The 22,837-nt window shown below is 34.6% G+C and overlaps 1 protein-coding gene across 1 annotated transcript; it reads left to right on the top strand.

The window, feature by feature from the left end:
- The first annotated feature begins 20,077 nt into the window (after positions 1–20,077).
- On the top strand, positions 20,078–21,812 carry LOC131856358 (TMV resistance protein N-like). Its single transcript, XM_059208118.1, has 3 exons — positions 20,078–20,679; positions 20,829–20,948; positions 21,131–21,812. The coding sequence occupies exons 1-3, from the start codon at positions 20,078–20,080 to the stop codon at positions 21,810–21,812; spliced, it is 1,404 nt and encodes a 467-aa protein (XP_059064101.1).
- The last annotated feature ends 1,025 nt before the right edge of the window (positions 21,813–22,837 follow it).

The following is a 22,837-nucleotide window of genomic DNA, read 5'->3' as shown; positions in this document are numbered from 1 at the left end:
TTGAGCATCATCAATCCCTCGCCACTAGCCTAGAAACATTAGCTAGTGGTGTCATAGCTATTTCCACACAAATTACCAAATGGGGAAGCTTTAGGGATAGGTGTCGTCAATTCTATGCCGATGGGCTATCATACAATGGAGTAAAAAATAAAAATATTACTAAACAACAAATATGTGCCCTTTTCGTTGATCCCAAAACTAGTCATTCATTACCTCTTAATTCAAAGAGGTTTCCCATACATTGGTGTACCAATGTGCAGATGAAGAATCTTTTTTGGTAGAGGTGGTGGATGATCTTTGATGATCCACCTTGTAATAATTATGAGGTGCCATTATATTTTTTGAGAAAATTATATTGTGAGTTTGTGCTCAATGTGTGCCCAAACTATTTTGACATGAGAGAGTTCCATGGTTGAGGTGGTGGCTCTACCCAAGATAGACCTGGAGCCCGTAGGTGATTTCTGCGGAGAGTCACCGCCACCTAGCACCCAAACCCAAGGTGCATACGACTGTCCCAATTGATCTGAAAGAGTCGATGGAGCTACAGACTCTTCAAGTGGCCACAACATTGACTGGTGTCGTCATCCAGCATGGGATGTCATTAGCACACCCTATTGTATTAGATGATGAGCCATTAGGTGGCGACAAAGAGCCCATCCATCATATGTGTATCCGTTGCTCGGGGATAGATGATGTAGTCGGTGCAGATGGATCCTCATCTCATATGTGCCCGATTTGTAGGAGTAGATTTCAGGCCCACATGGCTGAGGATTTCACGCTGATAGATGAGTTGATGGACATGGTGTTTACCCATGAGCCACAAACACAGGTGTGTTGATTTGAATTCATATCATTTTATTTATTAGTCACTTTAAATTTGTAATTCATAAATGAATTTTTATTTATACATTGATTTAAATTGAGACAAATAATATGCATTTCAAGATGCAGCAATGGTATCCCATACTCCTCCCCTAGTTACTATAGCTACAACTTTGATGCCTGAGGTATAAATTTTGTAACATGTTAAAATAGAATAGTACACTTTAAATTCGAAAAAATATAAGATATACTAACTATCTTTAATGCTTGGTCCAATTTCTAGTTTGTAGGTGTTGACAGGGGATGAAATGTCCCAGATTGATGACATCACGCTCTTAGCGATTGATTTTGGCCTACAAGGCTATACGGTATCATATTTTGTACAAGCCTTTTTATGTATTGTTTTGATGGAATATGCAAGTCATTTCATTTTAGACTTTTAAAATTATGTTTAATTTATTATTTGTACTAATATCTCATGTTAATTTTGTTTTTTTAGGGTACCCCCTCTGCGTCTAGGGCTCATCTTAAGAAAAAGATTTCCTCGAAGACGCCAAAACATGGGAAGAAGGTAATTGAACACATTTTTAGTTGTACAATTGTTTAAAAAAGTTGAAATCAAGTATTAGTTGGGGTTTGTAGATTGATTAGTGTTTTTTTGTCTATTTTATATGTATAGTGGCCATTGAGCTATGTGGATTTGTTGAATGCACCTGATTCGCCCGTGGATCAAGAGAGGGTGGAGGTATGTATCTGTACTTTATTTTATTGATCTCATGATTATACGAACGCGTACATGTGAACTTGTGATATATTATAATCTTATAATTTTTTCATACAGGAAATATCCATACTTATTTCATCAATGGTGAACCCTCCTTTGTGCACTAGAGAAGCATCTTAGGATCTGGTACACTTTTGTTTGATATGTAAAATTAATTGTTTTTAACCTTCAATACTTATCATTATAATAATTGTATTTAATCTTTGAACATTTTTTGTATAGGTAATAGGGACAGTTTCTACAATGATGGTGAGCCATCCTCAGTCCATTGGAGAAGCATCTTAGGCACAGGTACGTCATTGTTCTCTATATTATATCTTTTAAGTGTTTTTGATATATTTATGTTAGTACATTGTATTAATTGTACATTTCATCTATAATAGACCCCTTCCCGATACGGCCATAACGTGGATCCATTTAAGTATGTCTTCAAGAAAACTCCTAAGAGTGACAAGGAGAAGAGAACGAAGACATTATCTCCTAGAGCAGCCGATGAGGTAATCTACATTTCAATTGCAAAGGAATTAAAGTTAAATGCATAGTTATGTTGTTAATTGTGAACTATTTTCTACAAAAGAATTCTAACTTGGCTTTTGAATTCTGGTTTTATAGCCATCTACAGAGTCGCATACTACATCTAAGAGGCTTGATTTTGATGATCCACCACAAGTTTAGGATCATATAGTGTTAGTTTTGGTCATAGAATGACCAATACATGTAGATGTATTGTACATTTTTATTGTATATTGATTTGGACATGGCATATGCCACATTTTTGTAATACTTGTATTGACTTGGCAGACATGCCTTTTTTTTATAATATAAATATCGATATTTGATCCAATAAATGTGTATTGAGTTCATTATTTTGTATTCGTTGTATTTTGTGGTTGTCCTTTTATAAATTTAAATGAATATTTGCATATGTAATCAATAATATGAATATAAACAACAAAAATATATGATATAAAACATTGCAATCGTGGAATATGATTTGATTAAATTTCTAAAATGTTGAATTAACCCTACAAAACTCCTTGTATTCAGTTTATTATTGTGTATTATTGTGTATTCACTGTATTTGGTGGCTTCCATTTTATAAATTTAAATGAATATTTGCATATGTAATCAACAATATGAATATAAACAACAATATGTGTTTGGTGTGAGAGCACCCTCATGCTCGCAATGGTCAAATTTTGTTCATCATGTGCACAAACTGACATTGCAAGCATGTCTAGGTGGGCAGGTTTACACTAGGCATGCCCCTTTCATGCATCCCAAAGCATTGGAACATCGAGAGTCATACCATACCAGTGTGATCTCTCAAGTGCCCTGAGTCCAAAAAATTGTCAAAATTTGATAGACTGTTTCTTCAAATCCAGGAAACATATGGTAAATCTGTTTGAACCCATGGGGTCACATGAGGCTCCTCTACAATGGTCTATCTTGGTTTTTTACGAGTCAAAGACATTTTCAATTGGTAGCTTTTTTTCGCCTACTACAAAACCGGTCAGTTGCATGCAATGTAAAGTTGCCAAATTGGCTAGAATTGATTCAGTTCATCGTGTACACAAACTGACGTCGCGAGTGCATCTAGGTGGGCAGGTTTATGCTAGGCATGCCCCTTTTGTGCATCCCAAAGCACCAGAACGTCGAGAATCATACCGTACCAGTGTGATCTCTCAAGTGCCCTGAGTCCAAAAAATTGTCAAAATTTGATGGACTGTTTCTTCAAATCTAGAACACATATGGTCGATCCATTTAAACCCATAGGGTTGCATGAGGTTCTGTATAATGGTCTATCTCAGTTTTTGATGACTCGGAGCCATTTTCAATTGGTAGCTTTCTTTTGCCTACTGCAAAAACCGTCAGTTGCATGCAATGCAAAGTTGCCAGATTGGCTAGAATTGATTTAGTTCATCGTGTGCACAAACTGGCATTACGAGTGCGTCCGGGTGGGCAGGTTCATGCTAGGCATGCCCCTGTCATGCATCCCAAAATGCCGAAACGTTGAGAGTCATACCGTACCGGTGTGATCTCTCAAGTGCCATGAGTCCAAAAAATTATCAAAATTTGATGAACTGTTTCTTCCAATCTAGGACACATATGGTTGATTAGTTTGAACCTATGGGGTCGCATGAGGCTCCTCTACAATGTCCTATCTTAGTTTTTGATGACTCAGAGCCATTTTCAATTGGTAGCATTTTTTTGCCTGTTGCAAAAGTCGTCAGTTACATGCAATGCAAAGTTGCAGGATTGGCTAGAATTGGTTCGATTTGTTGTGTGCACAAACCGATGTCACGAGCGCATCTAGGTGGGCATTTTTATGCTAGGCATTCCCTTGTCATGCATCCCAAAGCACCAGAACGTCGAGTGTCATACCCTACCGATGCAATGTAGAAGTTGCTTGACAACTTTTTTTAACAATTGTTTTGACAATAATGATAATTTTTGCTCAATTTGTATCTAGTCTCAATCTATGATCCCTATGACCCAATAATGACTCAAATAATTCTCCATGATTATACAAGAATCAAGAATGCTCATGATTGACCAAGGACACATCACATATACTCAAAACATAGTCACAAAACATTGACATACAAAATAGTTACAAAACATTGTCACATATTATTCAAAAATTTGCCTCTAAATATGGTCAAATCGGCTCTTGGCTATTTGATTATACAAAAAAATGTCTTACAAATCATCTCATGGGCTTTTATACAAAATTTGGCATTACAATATGTGCGATTCAACTCATCGCCATTTTAATATACAACTCATCTCATTGCCTTTTATACAAAATTTGGCATTACAATATGTGTGGTTCAACTCATCACCATTTTAATATACAAAATTTGGCATGTAAATATGTACAAATCGACTCATTGCCATTTAAATATACAAAATTATGCCCCTAAACATGTAAAAATCAGCTCATGGGCATTTATATATACAAAAAACGAATATAGAATAATTCGTCGACGATTTATACAAAATTCTCAAACTCATTCTACTCTAAACTGTAGAATCAATCAAGTGATCCTTTAGGATCAGCTCTAACCTATATTATGTCAAGTATTGCCTCGTGGTCAGATTCGCAAACTTTCCATAAAATCTTGTTATGAGGTCAACCACGATACTTCATCAAATGAATATTTATTGCAACAACAAGGTTAGAGAAATGAAGAATATGTTTATGTGTTTCAAAGTCCTCAAACAACCAAACATTAAAAATCTTGATAGGGTATCTTCGAAGCCATGTTCCTGTCACGACAACAGACCCTATTGGGTACTCAATACCCTTTTCGTCAATGATTGTGGTTGTCAATTTTCTTTTAGGCTCAACACAATGACACAAATAGTAATATGTTCCTTCTTCATTGTTCTCTTCTGCAACAACTGCATATACATGACCTGCATTTTATAAAGTGTTAATTAATACCCAAAATAAAGTATGATGTACAACAAAATGAACCAAAAAGAATACTTGCAAAAAAATTAACTAAAAAATCACTAGTATCCACTTGTTTGGATACATGGTCAAAATCCATTGATGTCTCCATTTGGCTCAATTGTAGTGCTTTAATAATTTGATATGAATCAATGGGAACCAACGGTCTACAAGACCATTTGTCATCCCACTCTTGTGATTCACATTCTTCCCACAAACAATGCATGCATGAAGAGAAAAAACATACCATCTGTCTTGTATAAATTACCAGTGAACTTGAATTTGAACTCATAAATGAGTGCATGTCACTCGATCCTGCAACTCTACAGCAATCTAGATAGTTTTCAATGTTAGATTCAGTGAACAACCAAAAATATCTATGAACCATTGATGTACCTAGATTACCTGGACCCATCGTAGAATTACACCATCGCACAATTGTTTCTGCATCTATCACCTCAGCATCACCTTCGTACTTCAATTCTTCCCTAGCTAGGGCTCTTTTCACACATGCTCCTGCACCATCGTGCTCTCCCTTACCATGTCTAGCCTTAGTGAAATTCTAAAAATGTTGTACACTACTTGTCATATGCATCCTTGTCAACCAATAAAACATCCTTGCATTCTTGAATTGTGTGGTGCAATTATCTGACCATATTAAGTGTCAGTTGTATCGTATGTTCCTTTCCCTTAAACTATCATAGAAAACTTTAAAGCATCCTTGTACAAACTCCGATGAATGAGTACGATTATCACTTATGTAGAAGTGATACTCTCTTACAACCTTTCTATCCTCCTTTGTGCTATCATCTACATGCACAAATGCTATATGTACAAAAATAGAAACTTGTGTAGAGTGATAATACATGGATTGCACTTCATTTTGGGGTTGTAGTGTATAATTTTCAGTGAAAGCAATGATAGAGACAATGGTGTAAAGAGGAAATGTGTCCTTACATAACTTGAATTGCTCATCTAACCATCGAGCTCTATGTGTATGCATTATGTACTCATAAACTAGTTTCTCTTGAAACATTTTCATAAATTGAGCTACACATATATCATTTTTCACTAGCTCACATCTCTTCAAATCTTTTCCATCTTTAACTCCATATGTGACTTTCTTGTATTTTCTGAAAGAAACTAGTTTCATACCAATTTCATGTGTGCTCTCCAAATGTATGCATCTTGGTAAATGTTGCAAACCACCACATATAGCACAAGAACCTTCCAAATAAGGCATCTTATAATAAATGCAACCATCACGTCTATTACATAACACACTTGAAATAAATTCTCTTACCGACTTAGGAGGTGCTTGTATATTACATTCCTACAAAACATCTTTAGTGTGCAAAGTAGAACAAATATGATGAAAAATATCATAATGCATGGAAAATTCAATATGCATCCTACAACAACATGTGGTGCGTACATGATTAATCATAATATAAAAAGGTTTTGCCATTTCAAAAAATCTTTGAGAAATTCTTATTTGTGGAAACTTTTGAAGGAATCTTTCATAAAATTTAGTTTTAGTCATATCCAAATAGTGTTTGGCATGTGGCTCATGATTTGTAGACCCAATTCACCTTCTAACAACATCTCTTTGGTTGGGTGAGACTCTTGTGTTGTCATGCCAAAAAAATTCAATTAACGTTTTTAGTGCATCAACAACAACCTTGTCTTTGCATGGTAGTCTACCCAAGAATGCCCAAAGAGAATTATTGTTAGGTTCCTCTATTTTTTCCTGCCTCTTTAATGCTTTACTTCATGTTGTTATACTAACATTTAATGACTTACTTGTTTTGCTTATCAAACGATCTTTTTTTTTTTTTCTTGCTCATTATGGTTGATGTAATGACACATCGAGTAGCATTAGAATCTTTAGTACATGATTTTGAACCAATAGCTTGATATGCATCAAATAGATTTCTCACAATAGTTCTTTCATTGTTACTTTCAGATGATCTTAGGCCTAGAATTTTCATTGTCTCTCTAAAATTCAAATTTTTAATCATTTGAACAATTAATTGACATCTTGCGATTTGATTTAAGTTATTAAAATAGTTTTTCCATACTCTTTTAACCATTCTCCTACAAGTTTGTTCATTCATTTTATTGGGCATTGACTTCAATATATTCTCATCAATGTCAATTAGATACTTTGGTTTCCTACAAATGATTCTAGGAGGTGTTAACATCAGTGCATTATGTACATTCAATTCATCAAGTAGAGAAGGTGTAATATGTTCATCATTTAATTGATTATTCAATGCGCTATCTTCTTCAATTTCATTAGGTTCAAAAAGTAAATCAAATGTCTCTTCTTCAATTGCATTAGGTGCATTATATTCATTTGGTAAATCGAATTGGGATGTTGAGGATGACATACCTTCTTCTCCCATTGTTCTTATGTCATGCAATTTCTTCATACGCTGCCTTTGTCTTTCCTTTTGAGCCTCTCATTTTTCCATCATTCCTTACTTGTTCTTTCCCATGGTTGATATCGGTTGTCCTAAATAGAATCATATTACATATATATGTAAACAAAAGTTCATAAACAAATAAATAACCATAAATATGCATCTTATCACTATTTTTTGGAATCAAATTATTAAACAATCACAATACTATTGACAAAAACTAATAAGAACAACAATTCAATCATTTGAAAGCATGCAAAAACAAAAAAATCACTTACTTCTATGTATAAAACAGTGATAGAAGTGCAGACACAGTTCCAATGGGGCCTTCAACGACCTTAAAAACTTCTTTTGAGGCCGTTGAGGCTCTTGGGCAACTAAAACTATGTCTATTAACCACGTACACGTTGTTAGTCCATAAAATGTTGACAAGCCCAACGGTATTTTTTTTTCTCATTCTGGACTAATAAGTAGCGTGTACTCACTCCTAAGCCTAAAAAATGTTATCACAGGGTAACAAATAATGGGCTTAGTACAAGTAATAAGTACCACGTACGTGCTCCTTTGCGTTAAAAAAATTATGGTAGGGTAGTGAACTAATAGTTTTAGTACCTCGTATGTGCTATTGGTAGTAGAAAAGATGTGAATGAAAAGGGAGGGAAGGAGAGAGAGAGAGAGAGAGAGAGAGAGAGAGAGAGAGAGAGAGAGAGAGACGGGGTGGAGTAGGGTTGAGGGAGAGAGGAGAGGGGGCAGAAGGGAAGGAGGGAGGGAGAGAGGGAGAGAAGAGGGGGGAGGCTAGGAGAGAAGAAGGGGTATGGAGGAAGGGAGAGGGAGAGTAGGGGGGAGGGAGGGAGAGGAGAGGGGAGAGGGAGAAAGAGAGGGGAGAGGGAGAGGCAGAGAGAGGGAGAGGGGGAGAGAGAGGGAACGAGGGAGAGGGGGAGTGAGGGAGAGAGAGAGAGAGGGGGGGAGGGAGAGAGGGAAGGTAGAGAGAGGGAGAGAGGTAGAGGGAGGGAGGGAGGGAGGGAGACAAGAGGGTGGGAGATAAGAAGGGGTATGGAGGAAGGGAGGGAGAGAGAGAGAGAGAGAGGGAGAGGGGGGAGAGGTAGAGGGAGGGAGAGAGGGAGAGAAGAGGGAGGAGGGAAGGTGGGAGAGGGAGAGAGAGGGAGAGTGAGAGAGAGAGGAAAATAGAGAGAGGGAGAGAGGGAGAGAGAGAGAGAGGGGGGGAGGGAAGGTAGAAAGAGGGAGAGAGGGAGAGGGAGGGAGAGAGGGAGAGAAGAGGGGGGAGGGTGGGAGAGAAGAAGGGGTATGGAGGAAGGGAGGGAGAGAGAAGAGAGAGAAGAGAGGGAGAGGGAGGGAGAGAGGGAGAGAAGAGGGGGGAGGGTGGGAGAGAAGAAGGGTTATGGAGGAAGGGAGGGAGAGAGAAGAGAGAGAGAGAGAGAGAGAGAGAGAGAGAGAGAGGGGGGGAGAGTAGGGGGGAGGGAGAGAGGAGAGGGGGCGGAAGGGAGGGAGAGAGGGAGAGAAGAGGGGGGATGGTGGGAGAGAATCTAAGGGGTATAGAGGAAGGGAGAGGGAAAGTAGGGGGAGGGAGGGAGAGTAGAGGGGAGAGGGAGAGAGAGAGGGGGGAGGGAGAGGGAGAGAGAGAGAGGGAGAGGGAGAGAGAGAGAGAGAGAGAGAGAGAGAGAGAGGGGGGGAGGGAAGGTAGAGAGGGAGAGAGGTAGAGGGAGGGAGAGAGGGAGAGAAGAGAGGGGAGGGAAGGAGGGAGAGGGACAGACACCATATGACTGATCTCGATTGTGACTATAGGAATTAAAAAAGAAGAGAAAGAGGGATGGGGTAAGGATTAAGGGAGAAGGGGAGAGAGAGAGAGAGAGAGAGAGAGAGAGGGATGGGGTATGGAGGAAGGGATAAGGGGAGAGAGATAGGGAGAGGGAGAGGGAGATAGGGAGAGAAGAGGGAGAGGGGATAGAGGGAGAGGAAGAGATATCGAATCAAGGACACAATATTACCCTTAGAACACAATATGACCCCTAACAACATCTAAGGGGTCATAGGGTGTCCTAAGGGGTCATATGACACTATATTATCCTTTAGCACACCATAGGACCTATAACGACACCAAATGGTGTCCTAAGGGGTCATAGAACACCATAGGACCCTTTAGAACACTATATGGTGTTGTTATGGGTCATTGGTGTCCCGAGGGGTCTTAAGGGGTCACAGGACATCATATAACCCCTTAGGAAACAATACGACCTCTAATGACACCTAAGGGGTCATATGGTGGGCTAATAAAATGATATATTAAATTTAAAGTTATGAATAGAACATCATACAACTAGACTCCAAGCGTACAAACAATGAGGATTCACTAAAAAATAAGTATAAGAGCTTGACCTAACCCTAAGAGTACTGCCTAAGTTCTAAAACATATGATGCTATTAAATTTACAAGGTTATAAGACTGATCTCAATTGTGACTATAGGAATTACACACTTTATTTCTTTCATGGGTATGTACCATTCCAAGTTTATTGACAAGTGATGATCATCATATACTACCACTACCATGCATACAACAAACTTTAATTTCTTTAGGTGACAAGCATTGTGTAACAAAATAGGAACTCTCGCATACCCACCACTATCATTCTACAGGACATCATATGTGTTACTCTCCCTCTTTCTCTTCCTACCTGTTGTTTCCTTTTGAAAAACATATTGCAGGTACTCTAACTCATCATGTTGCTTGCACATCTGCTCTGCTCATTAAAAACACATTCGAGAAGAATATTGCTGCAGGTTTCCTTGTTTATCATGGTAATACACCCGTGGTTCAATTTCAAACCCTATTCCTCCTATTCAATAGACACACACAAATCCATCAGTCAATTTTGTTAGGAGAGCATACATGATAAAAATCAAAGAGGAAGTTGCAGACAAGAAATAAATTCACTTACTTTGATAGAAGTGTAGACACAGTTGCAGTGGGGTATGGAGGGAGGGAGGGAGAGAATAAGAGAAAGAAGGATGGGGTATGGAGGAAGGGAGAAGGGAAGAGAGTGAGAGAGAGAGAGGGATGGGGTATGGAGGAAGGGATAAGGGGAGAGAGGGAGGGATGGGGTATGGAGAGAGAGAGAGAGAGAGAGAGAGAGAGAGACCTTGTATGCGTTTGAGAGGGGGAGACAATACACTTACATGTGTATATATATGTTTAATATATTATATATATATATACATATATTATATATTATATGTATATACACATATTATATATACAATATCATATTATACACATATTATATATAGAATATCATATTATACAATAGCGCGTATTGGTTGTTTATAGTAAAAAGAGTGCGTACGTGTTGTTTATAGGAAAACGAGTGCGTACCCGCTGGTTACACCATAAGTATCCCATAAGCGCTTTTTAAACTTGTAGTACCTCGTACGCTCTTTTGACTGTTTAGGCTTGAAAATAGGACTAGATGACAAAGCTACGGTTTGGAAGTTTTATTTCCCTCCATTTCTCTTATTTTTGACGTGTTTTATTTTATCAACTTGGTTTATCAACTTTGTCATCATCAGGTTTACACTGAACATGAAGTGGGTATTTCTAAAATTGCCACCATATTTTCACCCATCTTCTGAGCTTTCTAACCATATAATATTTTTTCAATTTGAACAACAATAACATATTATTATTGAATCTCTTTTACCAGTGTCTCCATAGTTCTCAAAGACATAGGTGCGCCATTTTTTGAATAACTTTTGATATACTTATCCAAATTTAAAAAAACTTTATATATTATTGTAGTGCACTTGATTCTTTACAATTCTAAAAAAAAAAATTGTATTTTCGATTTGTTTAGTGCAACTTATGCTTTGTGCACGAACAAGCACCTAATTTTTTAGGATGTGCTCGATTGGAAAAATCATAAAAAAAAAGTACTTAACAAAAAATTACAAACAAATACACATCTTCTATTTCTCACTCTTAACTATATTTTTTCCAAAGTATTTGTCAAAATACTAAATCTAACTATGACTTTTCTGATGCGCACGCCAGACACTATGTTATGTTTTTTCAGAAAAAATTAGGGTCATTTTTTCGTGCGTGAAGGATTTGACCCCCTTAGTCTTATCCAATTTTGAAAAAGTTTAGTAGTTTGGAAACTAGTTTCAGAGTACTACAATAGTTTTTCTTTGATTATCTTCATATCTTGAGTGGATGACTTTCAAATTTTGCCTCCAAGTTCAGGTTCACCTGATTTCAGAAAAAAAGTGTCCACTTATACCCCACTTTTTGACCACTATCTTTGTGCACTTACCCCTAGATCAACTACCAATGTAACCTATCTACATCCAAACCACAAAACCAAACATAGCAACCTCTAGTACAAAACATAATTATAAATAATTCATCTCTGTATCCAACACAGTTGAAGCCTGGACCAGAACATATCTCGACCACACTATTTGACATCAATGACAACAAAACACATATCTATAACAATCTCCCCCTTTGTCAATGATGGAAAACAACCAAAAATATTTTTCACACTCAATAATCTTAACTAATAATAACTCCCCCTAACAACATCTCCAAAATAGATATTAAACATTTTTCAGTATCTTTCTCCCACTTTGACATCAAGGACAAAGGCCAAAACATAAGACATGGGAATCATGCAAAATTATCAAGCTAGATATATTTGAACTGTTTCTTCAATGTGATCACCAACACATTCCAAGAATGAGTACTAGCATCCAAAATCCCACTCTAACTCTCACTGTCAATACATTTGTTCACCGCATCATCAAAAGAATTTATGTCCTTAGAAATCTTCTTAACACTCTCTACTTCAACTAGCAATCTTGAATAAGAAAAAAGTTTTAACTCAATGTCATCTCTCAGCTCTCCAAACATCTGCATAAACTCATCTCCTTGACTCTTCCTCAATGCCAATTGAGAATGCAAATCTTGAGCCTTATCCTTTTCTTTGCCACAAACATTTGTACACTATATAATTTTTAGCCATTTTAACCAACTGGGACTCAATCCAATAAATTTCATCTTTGAACTTATGTGTTGCAGCAGGCCACCTCAAACAAAATTTATACAATCTTTAATCCACTTCTATATATTTTTAGAATTTTAATAAATTGAGGATTAGTACCCGATGAACCTTCCTACATTTCTTTGACATATTTTCTTGTAAATTATTTGTTTCTATAAACTCTTCCTTAGAACCACTTCCTTCTCCTTCATCCATTCTATCTATAATCATCTCTAGAAGCTCCTCTGAAAGAAGACTAGCAACATTAGTAGCAACTAGATTATCCTGAACCAAATATTTCAGAAATGTTTTCTCAGTGACATCTTGCTCATATGAAACATGTATATGATATTAAATGAATTAGCAATATACTATACTCCACTAGGCTTCTTAATCATTTCAAGAACCTTTTGCTCTATAATCTCATCATTATTAGACGCTTCATCAAAAACTTTCTGCTCCTTTTCTAATTTCTTACATTGAGGAATTTTTTGTTCTACCTTCATCTCTTCTTCCTCACAATCGCTATATATAGTCACCAGTTAAATATTCTTCTTCTCTAGAACTCTTTTTCGACTTTTTTGAACTTTAAAACTAGAGGCAAAGGCCTCTCCAAATAGTGTTCTAGATTTCTTTACTTTCTTATATTGTTTCATCATTTCAAACCTTCCAATAATCTCTTCCTTATTTCCAAATCTCATTGCATTTTGATCCTTTGTCATCTTCAAAAAAAATTCTTCTAACCTCATGCACTTGTCTTATAAAAATTTATAGGATAACATAAACTCTCAAAACCACATCTTTCAAAAGCAGTTATCTTTGTCTACCAAAAATACAATGTTATTCTCATATTGGTATAGAACTTTAGGAGGAATCAGTTTCCTCAAAATCACAACACTGATGAACTTCTCAAAACAAATTCTACATGTTTTAGAGCTATCATCCAAACCATCTAAGTAACACTTAATCTAACATCCAACAATCATATTGCCTCTCCATGCAACATCCTCAACACTGAGAAAAGCATTCAAAAAAAAGAAATCTAAATAGACAATCAAAGAACCATACCAAAATGGATACATTTCACTCTTTTTCATCGTGATATTGTCAAACAATTGCTGCCGCAAAATCTCACACTGGTCATATTTATCATTTTCCCTAACCATCTTCTAAGCCACATATACTTCAGTAGATGTACAAGAACCTTCTCTATTCTTGTAATATACTTAGTAAAATATCCTAATTGTTTCATAAGTAATATCTACATCTCTGATAGTATCAATTATTAATTCTCTTCCATTTGATATTACTCTGGTCAATCGATACACTTCGACATTGTTTATAGATTTCAACATCTACATGTCTCCGGCCATGCATAATCTTGTCACAATCTGTAGCCCTTCCTTCAAAACCAAGTATGATTTATCAAGCCAAATATATTCACCATGAATTCTTCTAAGAACATGTCTGATAATTTTCTTATCCTCAAACATCAGAAAATAACTCCAAGCATCCAAACTCTTGTGCCCTAGACTATTGAAATCATTTTTCAACCTCTGTGAACTGTAAGCCAAATTCTTCTTCTTGAAAGCCCTAATCTTCTCATGATCATACTCTTCTAGAACAACATGAATATACTAACAAACATATTCCTTATGGATAACATGATCACCAATTCTAGGAAAAGCTCAAACCACATCTACATCTAACAAAATGAAAGGTTTCAACACATACTCAGGTTTGGGTTCATAATTAATACTTACAATTTTTACCATTCTACCAAATCACTACTCCGCAACCCTTTTTTTTACACTTACCCTTGAATTCTCTCCTTCACTCTCCTTCGCTTCTCAAATTTCAAGTGCACAAATGATTGTAATTATCAAAATAAATACTCATGAACTAGGGTTTCAAAAATCTCATACATTGTTTGTCGAACCTTCACAAAAAAATTACATCTGGACCATAAGATATGCTCAAAACCTCCAAAAAATCATCACATACATCTGCCATGCTAACAAAAAACTCAACATCAAACCAAGAGGGGTTGAAAGATGTTTTCTATTAAAGACCCCCCTCGGACCCTACTATCTAATTCAATTACTTGAAGAAGGAACTGCATCCACAACAGATGCCAAACCACCCTAATATTCCTTTCAATCTTCTCTTCTAATAATTTCTTTACCCACAATGTCTTTCCTTTTCCTTTATAGTCCACCATATTCTCCAGACTAGCATTCCTTCCTTTATTGGTTTTACAAAATTTTATAATATGTAAAACAACATTGTACAGTTATAGCATGCCAAACCATTTTGCATCAAACTCCCATTCATATTTCTTCTAAAATTCTTATTCATCCCGCATTCAACAACTTTGTGCTCATATCCATTGCAAACATAACAACATCCATTGAAAGATCTGGTCATATTCATTCTACTACAACATTCACTAGCATTGTGTCCAAACCTATTGCAATAATGACAATTTCTATTGAAATAATAATTTCTTATCTAATTTCTACATCCACTCGCTTTGTGCCTTACTTGATTACATAAAAAATAATTCCCTTTGAAGGATAAATACCTAGAAAAAATAGAAGGAGATATCCAATCCATCACAGACTTTCAAAAATTTTGATTAGGCATGAAAATCTTCCTATCCTTAGTAGAATTATTCTTTGCTTTGTCCTTCCCTTCATTGATCATTGAGCATTCACCAAACTCTCCATTATTCTAAAACTGTAGGACATATTCCCATATCTCTTTTCCACCTTTCACACTTAAGCCATTACTAATATGATCTTCAGCATCTTTGAGTTCCTTTTTCAAAATCATCACTTCTTCTAATTTTGAACATTCTTCAGTCTTCTCATCAATTTTTGTTTCATATTCATCAATGGACTTCTTTCCCTTGTCCAACAAACCCCTTAAGAAAGTAACCTTCTCAACTATCTTCTTATCCTTATCTTTGCACTCATCTAAATTAGCCAATGTAGATCTTAGTTCTCTTTCCATATCAACAACTCCTTCAACATCATCTCAATCACATTGATCTAAAACATCCATATCATTCATCTCTTCTTCAAACATATGTTCAAAACTTCAGATCTACCTCAAGTGGTTAAGCTTACTCAAGAGGAACCTTGCTCTGATACCAATTGTTTAATACACACCAAATGATGAGAGGGGGGGTAAATCAACATAAATTAAAATTTTGGACTACAAACTTATATTAACTAGTTAATTTTAGATATACACAACAAAGACATTTAAACAAGAACATCATAAGTCATCCACACAAGAACATCAATATTTTATATGTGAAAAAACCCAAACTGGGAAAAACCATGGTGAGCACCAACTCATAGAATCAATCAACTATATAGAAATTTATTACAAAAGATATACCACACTGCTCCAAACTTGCATACCAAGGCAAACTGCTCTTCGAGAAAGATACAAAAAAGGACTTGCAAACTTGAAGCTAATTGTAATAGGGAAATATACAAATTCACAACTTTTAAGAAAATAACTATATCAATAAAATCATCTCAACATGTTGTTTAGAGTCACTATTAAAGGTAAATCTCTAACTTTAGTGAAATATCTAGACCATCAGATCTTCTGGATCACTGCTTCTACATCAACTATTACTTCTCCACTGCAATACCTTCTGTAGACACCTAGAATTGTCATGTCCTAATTAAATAAATATTTTATTTATTTAATTATTTCATCCTAAGACTTCTTGTAATTAAATATATTTTTATTTTCTTAATTAATTCATTCATGCTTTTTTAGCCTTTCCATATATAAATAATTTTTTATATATATTTAAGTTATCCTTTCCATAAATAAAATAATTATTCTACTTATCTAATTGGCCCCACTTCCTCTATTAATTAAATAAATATTTATTTATTTAATTAATTCATTATCTTTTTCTCTCCATGACACATGTCATTTATTTTTCCATTTATCTTTACTAGCCTCCTCTTATTTTATTATTTTCTCCACCTACCCTTTAATCCTAGTTGACCAATTATGTAATGTCCCCTACTAGGGTTTTGTCTATTTTAATCATAATTAATCTATTTCAAAGTACTTATGACTTTAACTAACTTGATTAAGAGTCAAGTCTATCTTAACATGAAACAAATCTGTGATATCATGTCTTTCTTTAGTCTATTAAATGCTAATCTACCATACTAGATAATTAATCTTATGTTGATTCATTTATAAGTCATTTACATATTTAATTATATGAATTATTATTTGTTACTGCAAAGGAGTTTCTAAAAGATATTATATTAATTATAATCATTATAGTAATAACTATTATCATAACAATATCTATATTTATAACCCTTATATTATTCCTTATTCTTATTGGAATATATATATACATAAATAAATGAATGAATTAATTGGTCTACTTGTAATCATATATTACAACGCCCTTGATAAAAGAATCTCTATCCATTATCAACACTCACAATTATAATCTTTGTTTATTAACATCAATCAATGCCTCCTAGATTTCATCGACATCTTTGCTTCTCTCCACTATATATGCCTTAATCAATTTTTTATATGTATTGTATAATGTTTGACGATATCAAAGATATGTGATTATCGGTTTTCTCAAGTTCTGATATATACTTAACATGTTACTAAACCATGGCAGATCAGATACTAGTGTCGACTATTATTATGTTGATGTTTTATGGTCGACTAGCTCTAATCCTCTGTCATTATATTTTTAAGTAGAATTTAGATTCCATGATGATTTGTCTTCATAGTGAACAAATAAATTATGTTTATAATATAATATTAATTTAGAATATTTTAAGAATATTATTAATAATGAATATTAATAAATTAATAATATTTAATAAATAAATAAATGTTAAATAATAATTTGTTTGTAATATTATATTATATTAATTAATAATAATAATTGCTTCATTTAGGATATATATATATATATATAATGATCAAGGAGGGGACATGACAAATTATCCTTTCACCTCTTAATCCTATCCCTCCATTTTCTAAGGTACCTTCTATATAAGAGGATACACTTATCCTTTTAATCCTAATCAAACACTCTAACTAATGTGTCTATCAAGCTTATATAATCAATCAAGCATCTACACAACCAAAATCCATTCTTTGTTGAGCTTTTTTGCAATACAAAATTTGAGAGCAATCATATAAAGCAAGATCAATGGAGATCAAACCCTACTAGACATATGAATGGTCTAATCCTTCCATTTTGTTGATTTGCATGTCTTAGGTTTTCTCATTGGCATATGGTGGATCTTTATTGTAGAACTAGTAGGGTTTGTATGGTTGGATCTTTTGTGGTTTTACAATAGCTTTCTATCATTACAGTTTTACCATATACACCTTCATACTGACACCCTTGTATCAAATCGCACACTCATTCACCATAAACTCACACTCACATCATCGTCATATATTCTATTCAATAAATCATCATCAACATATATGTGTGTGTGTGTACCAAACCAGAACAAAATATCCTCACCAAGTTGGCCAAAAGATATATTGTAATGTTTATGCACATTTTCGACCTAGAAGATATACAACCCAACCAAAATATAAAAGATGGAACATAGTCTGAACCTAAATCAATTTCCAACATGCAACACTAGACCAAAAGACCACATGCAATCACCAGACCAAAATATATGTTACATCTAACTCTGATATCATTACATAACATATGTACCAATCATGTAATCCCCTCAAATGAAAGAGTTTGGACCAAAACAAGTAATACTCGAACCACATAGAAAAAGCTTCCAACTACCCTCATCATAAAAAATATGTTGATATCAACTAGATCAACTACCAACACAACCTATCTACATCTAAACCACAAAACCAAACATAGTAGCCTCTGGTACAAAAACATAATTACAAATACTTCAACTTTGTATCGAACACAGTGATGTCGAAACTAGAACATATATGGACCACATTATTTGACATCAATAACAACAAAGCACACATTTGGAAATCAATTCCATCACATCTATATCTCACTAACACAAATTATATAACACATTGGAAAAACTTTACTTTCTGTTGCATTTTCCTTGGAAGATGTTTTGTAGCGTTTGTTCATATTAACTCAGAAAAGGGTTTTTCGCTCAAGTTTGAGATATAATGATATGATTGAAGATTTTAAAAGCCTAATTTTAATATTATATAATATTTTTTATATATTAATATAATATATGCAATACGATACCAACTTTTAATCACGATAATTATATGATCAATATTATAATGTATTCGACAATAAAATAAAACAAACATCATAACACTAAAAAAAAAACTCTTTGTACAACAATAATAAAAAAAAAACACTCATTAATCAATAAAAAATTTAGCATTTTTTTAGTTATATATCTTTTATTATATTATTTTTGAGTTTTAATATTTTTATACAACAATAATTTTTTAATTTTAAGGGTAACTAGTAAATTATTTATAATTAATAGTTTTACAGTTAAGATTTTTTTAAATCAATTAATAAGAGTTGTTTTTTGTCTTAAATTATTAGACACTTAATAATCTAATGAAATTTTTAATTATAAATAATAATAAAGTATTAAATAATTATTAAATAAAAATTTAAAATAATAATTTTGATTAATTTTTAGTAATAATTTTGATTAATTTTTGAAATAATAATCAATAATATAAATTATTGATTAGAGTTTTTATAATTAAAATTGATGAATAAATTATATAAGATTCTATTAAAAGTTAATTTTTTTATCAATAAGTTAATGTCAAATTTATGAGTCAAATTAATTTTTGTTTCTAATAATATATTAATAAATTCAAATAACCACCATAGTGAAAAATACACTCTTAATAAAATTCAAATGATAATCAAAACATATTGAAATTAATAAAATTAAAATATTAATATTTTTCTTAATTTTGTTTCAATTTTAAATTTTAAAACAATATCTATTAATAGTATATTATTCATAATTAAGAATTATTTTTTAAAATATATATAAACAACAACAATAAAGTATTACATTTTTTTTAAAAATCACTTTTAAGTTTTGTTTTTTTTAACTGTTAATAAATTAATTATAATTAATTATTTTTAATTCATACAAGCTTTAAATGATGTAATAGGAATAACTTTTTTATTAGGTTTGTACAAAAATAATATTTTATTATAATAAACCTAAATGTGGATGTTCATAACTAGAATTTAAATATCTACTTTAAAAAAGCTAGAGTTAGAACAATGTTATATGCATGATTATTAACTTGGATGGGTTTCCAGCACAAACCCTAGCCTGAACTTTTTTTCCAAACTTAATCCCAGGACACTTCTGCCTTTCTTCCACGCAATCTATGCTACAGACTCCCTCTCCTCTTATATATACTTGGCAGGCATTTCACCTCGTCAAAAGAGAAGCCCCCTTTCATTGATTCGTCTCTGTTCCTGTTCTGTTCGGTCTAATTTCATGGCATCTACTTCTAGGCAATCAGAGATTGAAATCACAAAGGCTTCTGAAGGGACCGCACCATCTGCATCTTCTTCTAGGCACCCAGAGCTTGAGATTACAAAAGCTTTCGAAGGGATCGCACCATCTGCATCTACTTCTAGTAGATCTAGAGACAGAAAGCTGTCATACGATGTATTTATTAATCATCGTGGCCCCGATGTCAAACGCACACTCGCAGCCACTTTGTATAAAACCCTCACTGGAATGGGATTGAGGATTTTTCTTGATAGAGAAGAGCTTGAGTTGGATGATTTCCTGACTGCGGAAATAGAAGACGCAATGCGAAGTGTTTCGCTTCATATAGCTGTAGTTTCCCAGAATTATGCACAATCTCCATGGTGTTTGGTGGAGCTTTCCTTTATGCTTAAAACGGGCATCCCAATTATTCCTATTTTCTACCATGTTGAGCCTGCTGATGTCCGATATGCGACAGGAATCTATGCTGAGGCATTTTCCCGGTATACAGGAAAGGGTAGATACACCTTGGAAAAGATTAAGGAGTGGAAGGATGCACTAAACAATGTTTCATATAATGTTGGTGGCATCATTCATAATGAAGAGTGAGTACCAAATGCTTTTATCTCCTGTATCTATCTTTTCTATCAATCATCTGCTTTATGAGCTTTTTTTGATTTCTTAATTTTCAGTATATATGTCATGTTAAGCAATGTTTGTTCTGTTTCATTTTGCTGTTGTTATATATGTTTAGTGACAAGGGGAGCCTGTTGAAGAAAATTGTTGGCTGTGTTTTGAAAGTAATAAAAAATGTGCCATTTGTAGTTGCCAACCATCCAATTGGTTTAGATGAAACACTAACAGACTTTGAAAGGCAATATTTCTATCTGCAAATAACCATGGCAATGTGCAAGTTGTAGGAATATGGGGCATGGGTGGCTCTGGCAAAACCACTTTTGCCAAACACTTGTAGAACAAGAAATACAAAACTATGGAAAAATCCAGTTTTCTATTAGATGTTAGAGACGCTGCTTCTAAAAGTTTATTGTATAATAGACAGAAAAAACTTCTAGAGGACCTCGGTCTCCCCGGAGTATCAATTGAGAATATAGAAGAAGGAAAGGAGATTCTTGCTAGCCTTTTGAAATCTGTTCGAGTGCTCATTATTCTAGATGATGTGGATGACCCAGACCAATTAGATGCTCTAGTGCCCAATAAGGATAGTCTTGATCGGGGTAGTTTGATTGTAGTGACCACAAGAGAACTTGAAGTCCTCAGACGTTGGGGTATCTCATTCATTTATAAAATGAAAGCACTGGATCCATCTCATGCCAAGCAGCTTTTTTGTTGGCATACTTTTTTGCAGCCTTCTCCATTCCAAGAGTTCGAGGTTTTGGTTGAAAGCTTCCTAAATGTTTGCAATGGATTGCCATTGTCTCTAAAGGTCTTTCGAGCACAATTATATGGTATTTCCAGTAAAGAATATTGGAAGACTCTATTGCATAAGATCTCTAGAGTACTGGACAAAGATATCAAAGACAAACTAAAAATAAGTTATGATGCCCTCGATGATAAAGAGAAACAGATATTCTTAGATACTGCATGTTTCTTCATTGGAGTGAATAAAACTTTAGCAATTGCAGTTTGGGACGGATCAGGGTGGAGTGGTCTGCATAGTTGGGAAAAGCTTCTGAATAAGTGTCTCATTGAACCTGATGATGATGTAGTTTACCGCTAACAGGAAAATTTAATTATCAAGTGCTTGGTGATCTATCAAGAGAGCTGGTATGGCTTCGATTGTGCTACTTTGAGCAGAGAAATCTTTAGTCATTGAGTTCAATGGAAAATTTAAGGGTTTTAGAACTCTACGGATCATCGGAGGGAAAAGGAGGGCCAAGAGAACTATGGAAGACTGACAACAATGTAAGTATCTCCCTTAATAAGGTGTTTAAATATTTACTTAATTTTTTTTTTGTGAGCCGTTTGCAGTCAATCTCATTGAGAATTTGCTGCAGACTCCTGTGCAGTTGAGAGAGTTGATTATTCGCAACTGCCTAGAATTCCAAAGATTTCCAAAGTCAATAGGACGTCTCAAGCATTTGGTAATGATAGTCGTGCAGTACACCAAAAATGTGAGGAGTCTGGCGGAAGAATTTTGTCTTCTTCAATCGCTGGAGCACCTGATTTTAACTGGTTCATGGCTGTCATCACTGGAGCACTTTAATTTGTCCCATTCCACTAATTTGAGGATATTGCCAGTCACTTTTAAAGAGCTCAGACTACTGCAAAACTTAACTAATTGTACGACCCTGACCTTAGAGTCGGACATTATGGAAAACATGATGAAGCTAGAGTATTTGAATCTCTCACATTGCTTGCAATTGGAAGAGTTGCCTCGTCACATCATAAATCAGCCTTCTTGACAAAGCTTAATTTAACTCAGACAAAGAGGTTAAGGGGAGATACCAGTGAACATCGGTCAACTGAGCAAGCTACAAGAGTTGAGTATCTCTAGTGAGTTGTTGGCAAGCCTGCCGACATCGTTGGGAGATTTGCCTTGCTTGACTTCTCTTGAAATTTCGAATTGTCCCAAGATGGAATGTTTATCTGACTCTCTCGGGTGCCTTAATCTCTTGTTGAATTTAAGTTTATCAGAATCAGGAGTGAAATCTTTACCAAAATCAGTTAAGCAACTAAGTAATCTTCAAACATTGAAGATATGCTGTCCAATCGGCGAAGTGGATCTTGGGGCAGGGTTGTTTA

Source organism: Cryptomeria japonica, chromosome 7, assembly GCF_030272615.1.
Source record: "Cryptomeria japonica chromosome 7, Sugi_1.0, whole genome shotgun sequence".
NCBI classification, from domain to species: Eukaryota; Viridiplantae; Streptophyta; class Pinopsida; order Cupressales; family Cupressaceae; genus Cryptomeria; species Cryptomeria japonica.
Note: the sequence above shows the minus strand (reverse complement) of the source record. Positions and strands in the feature narration are given on the sequence as shown.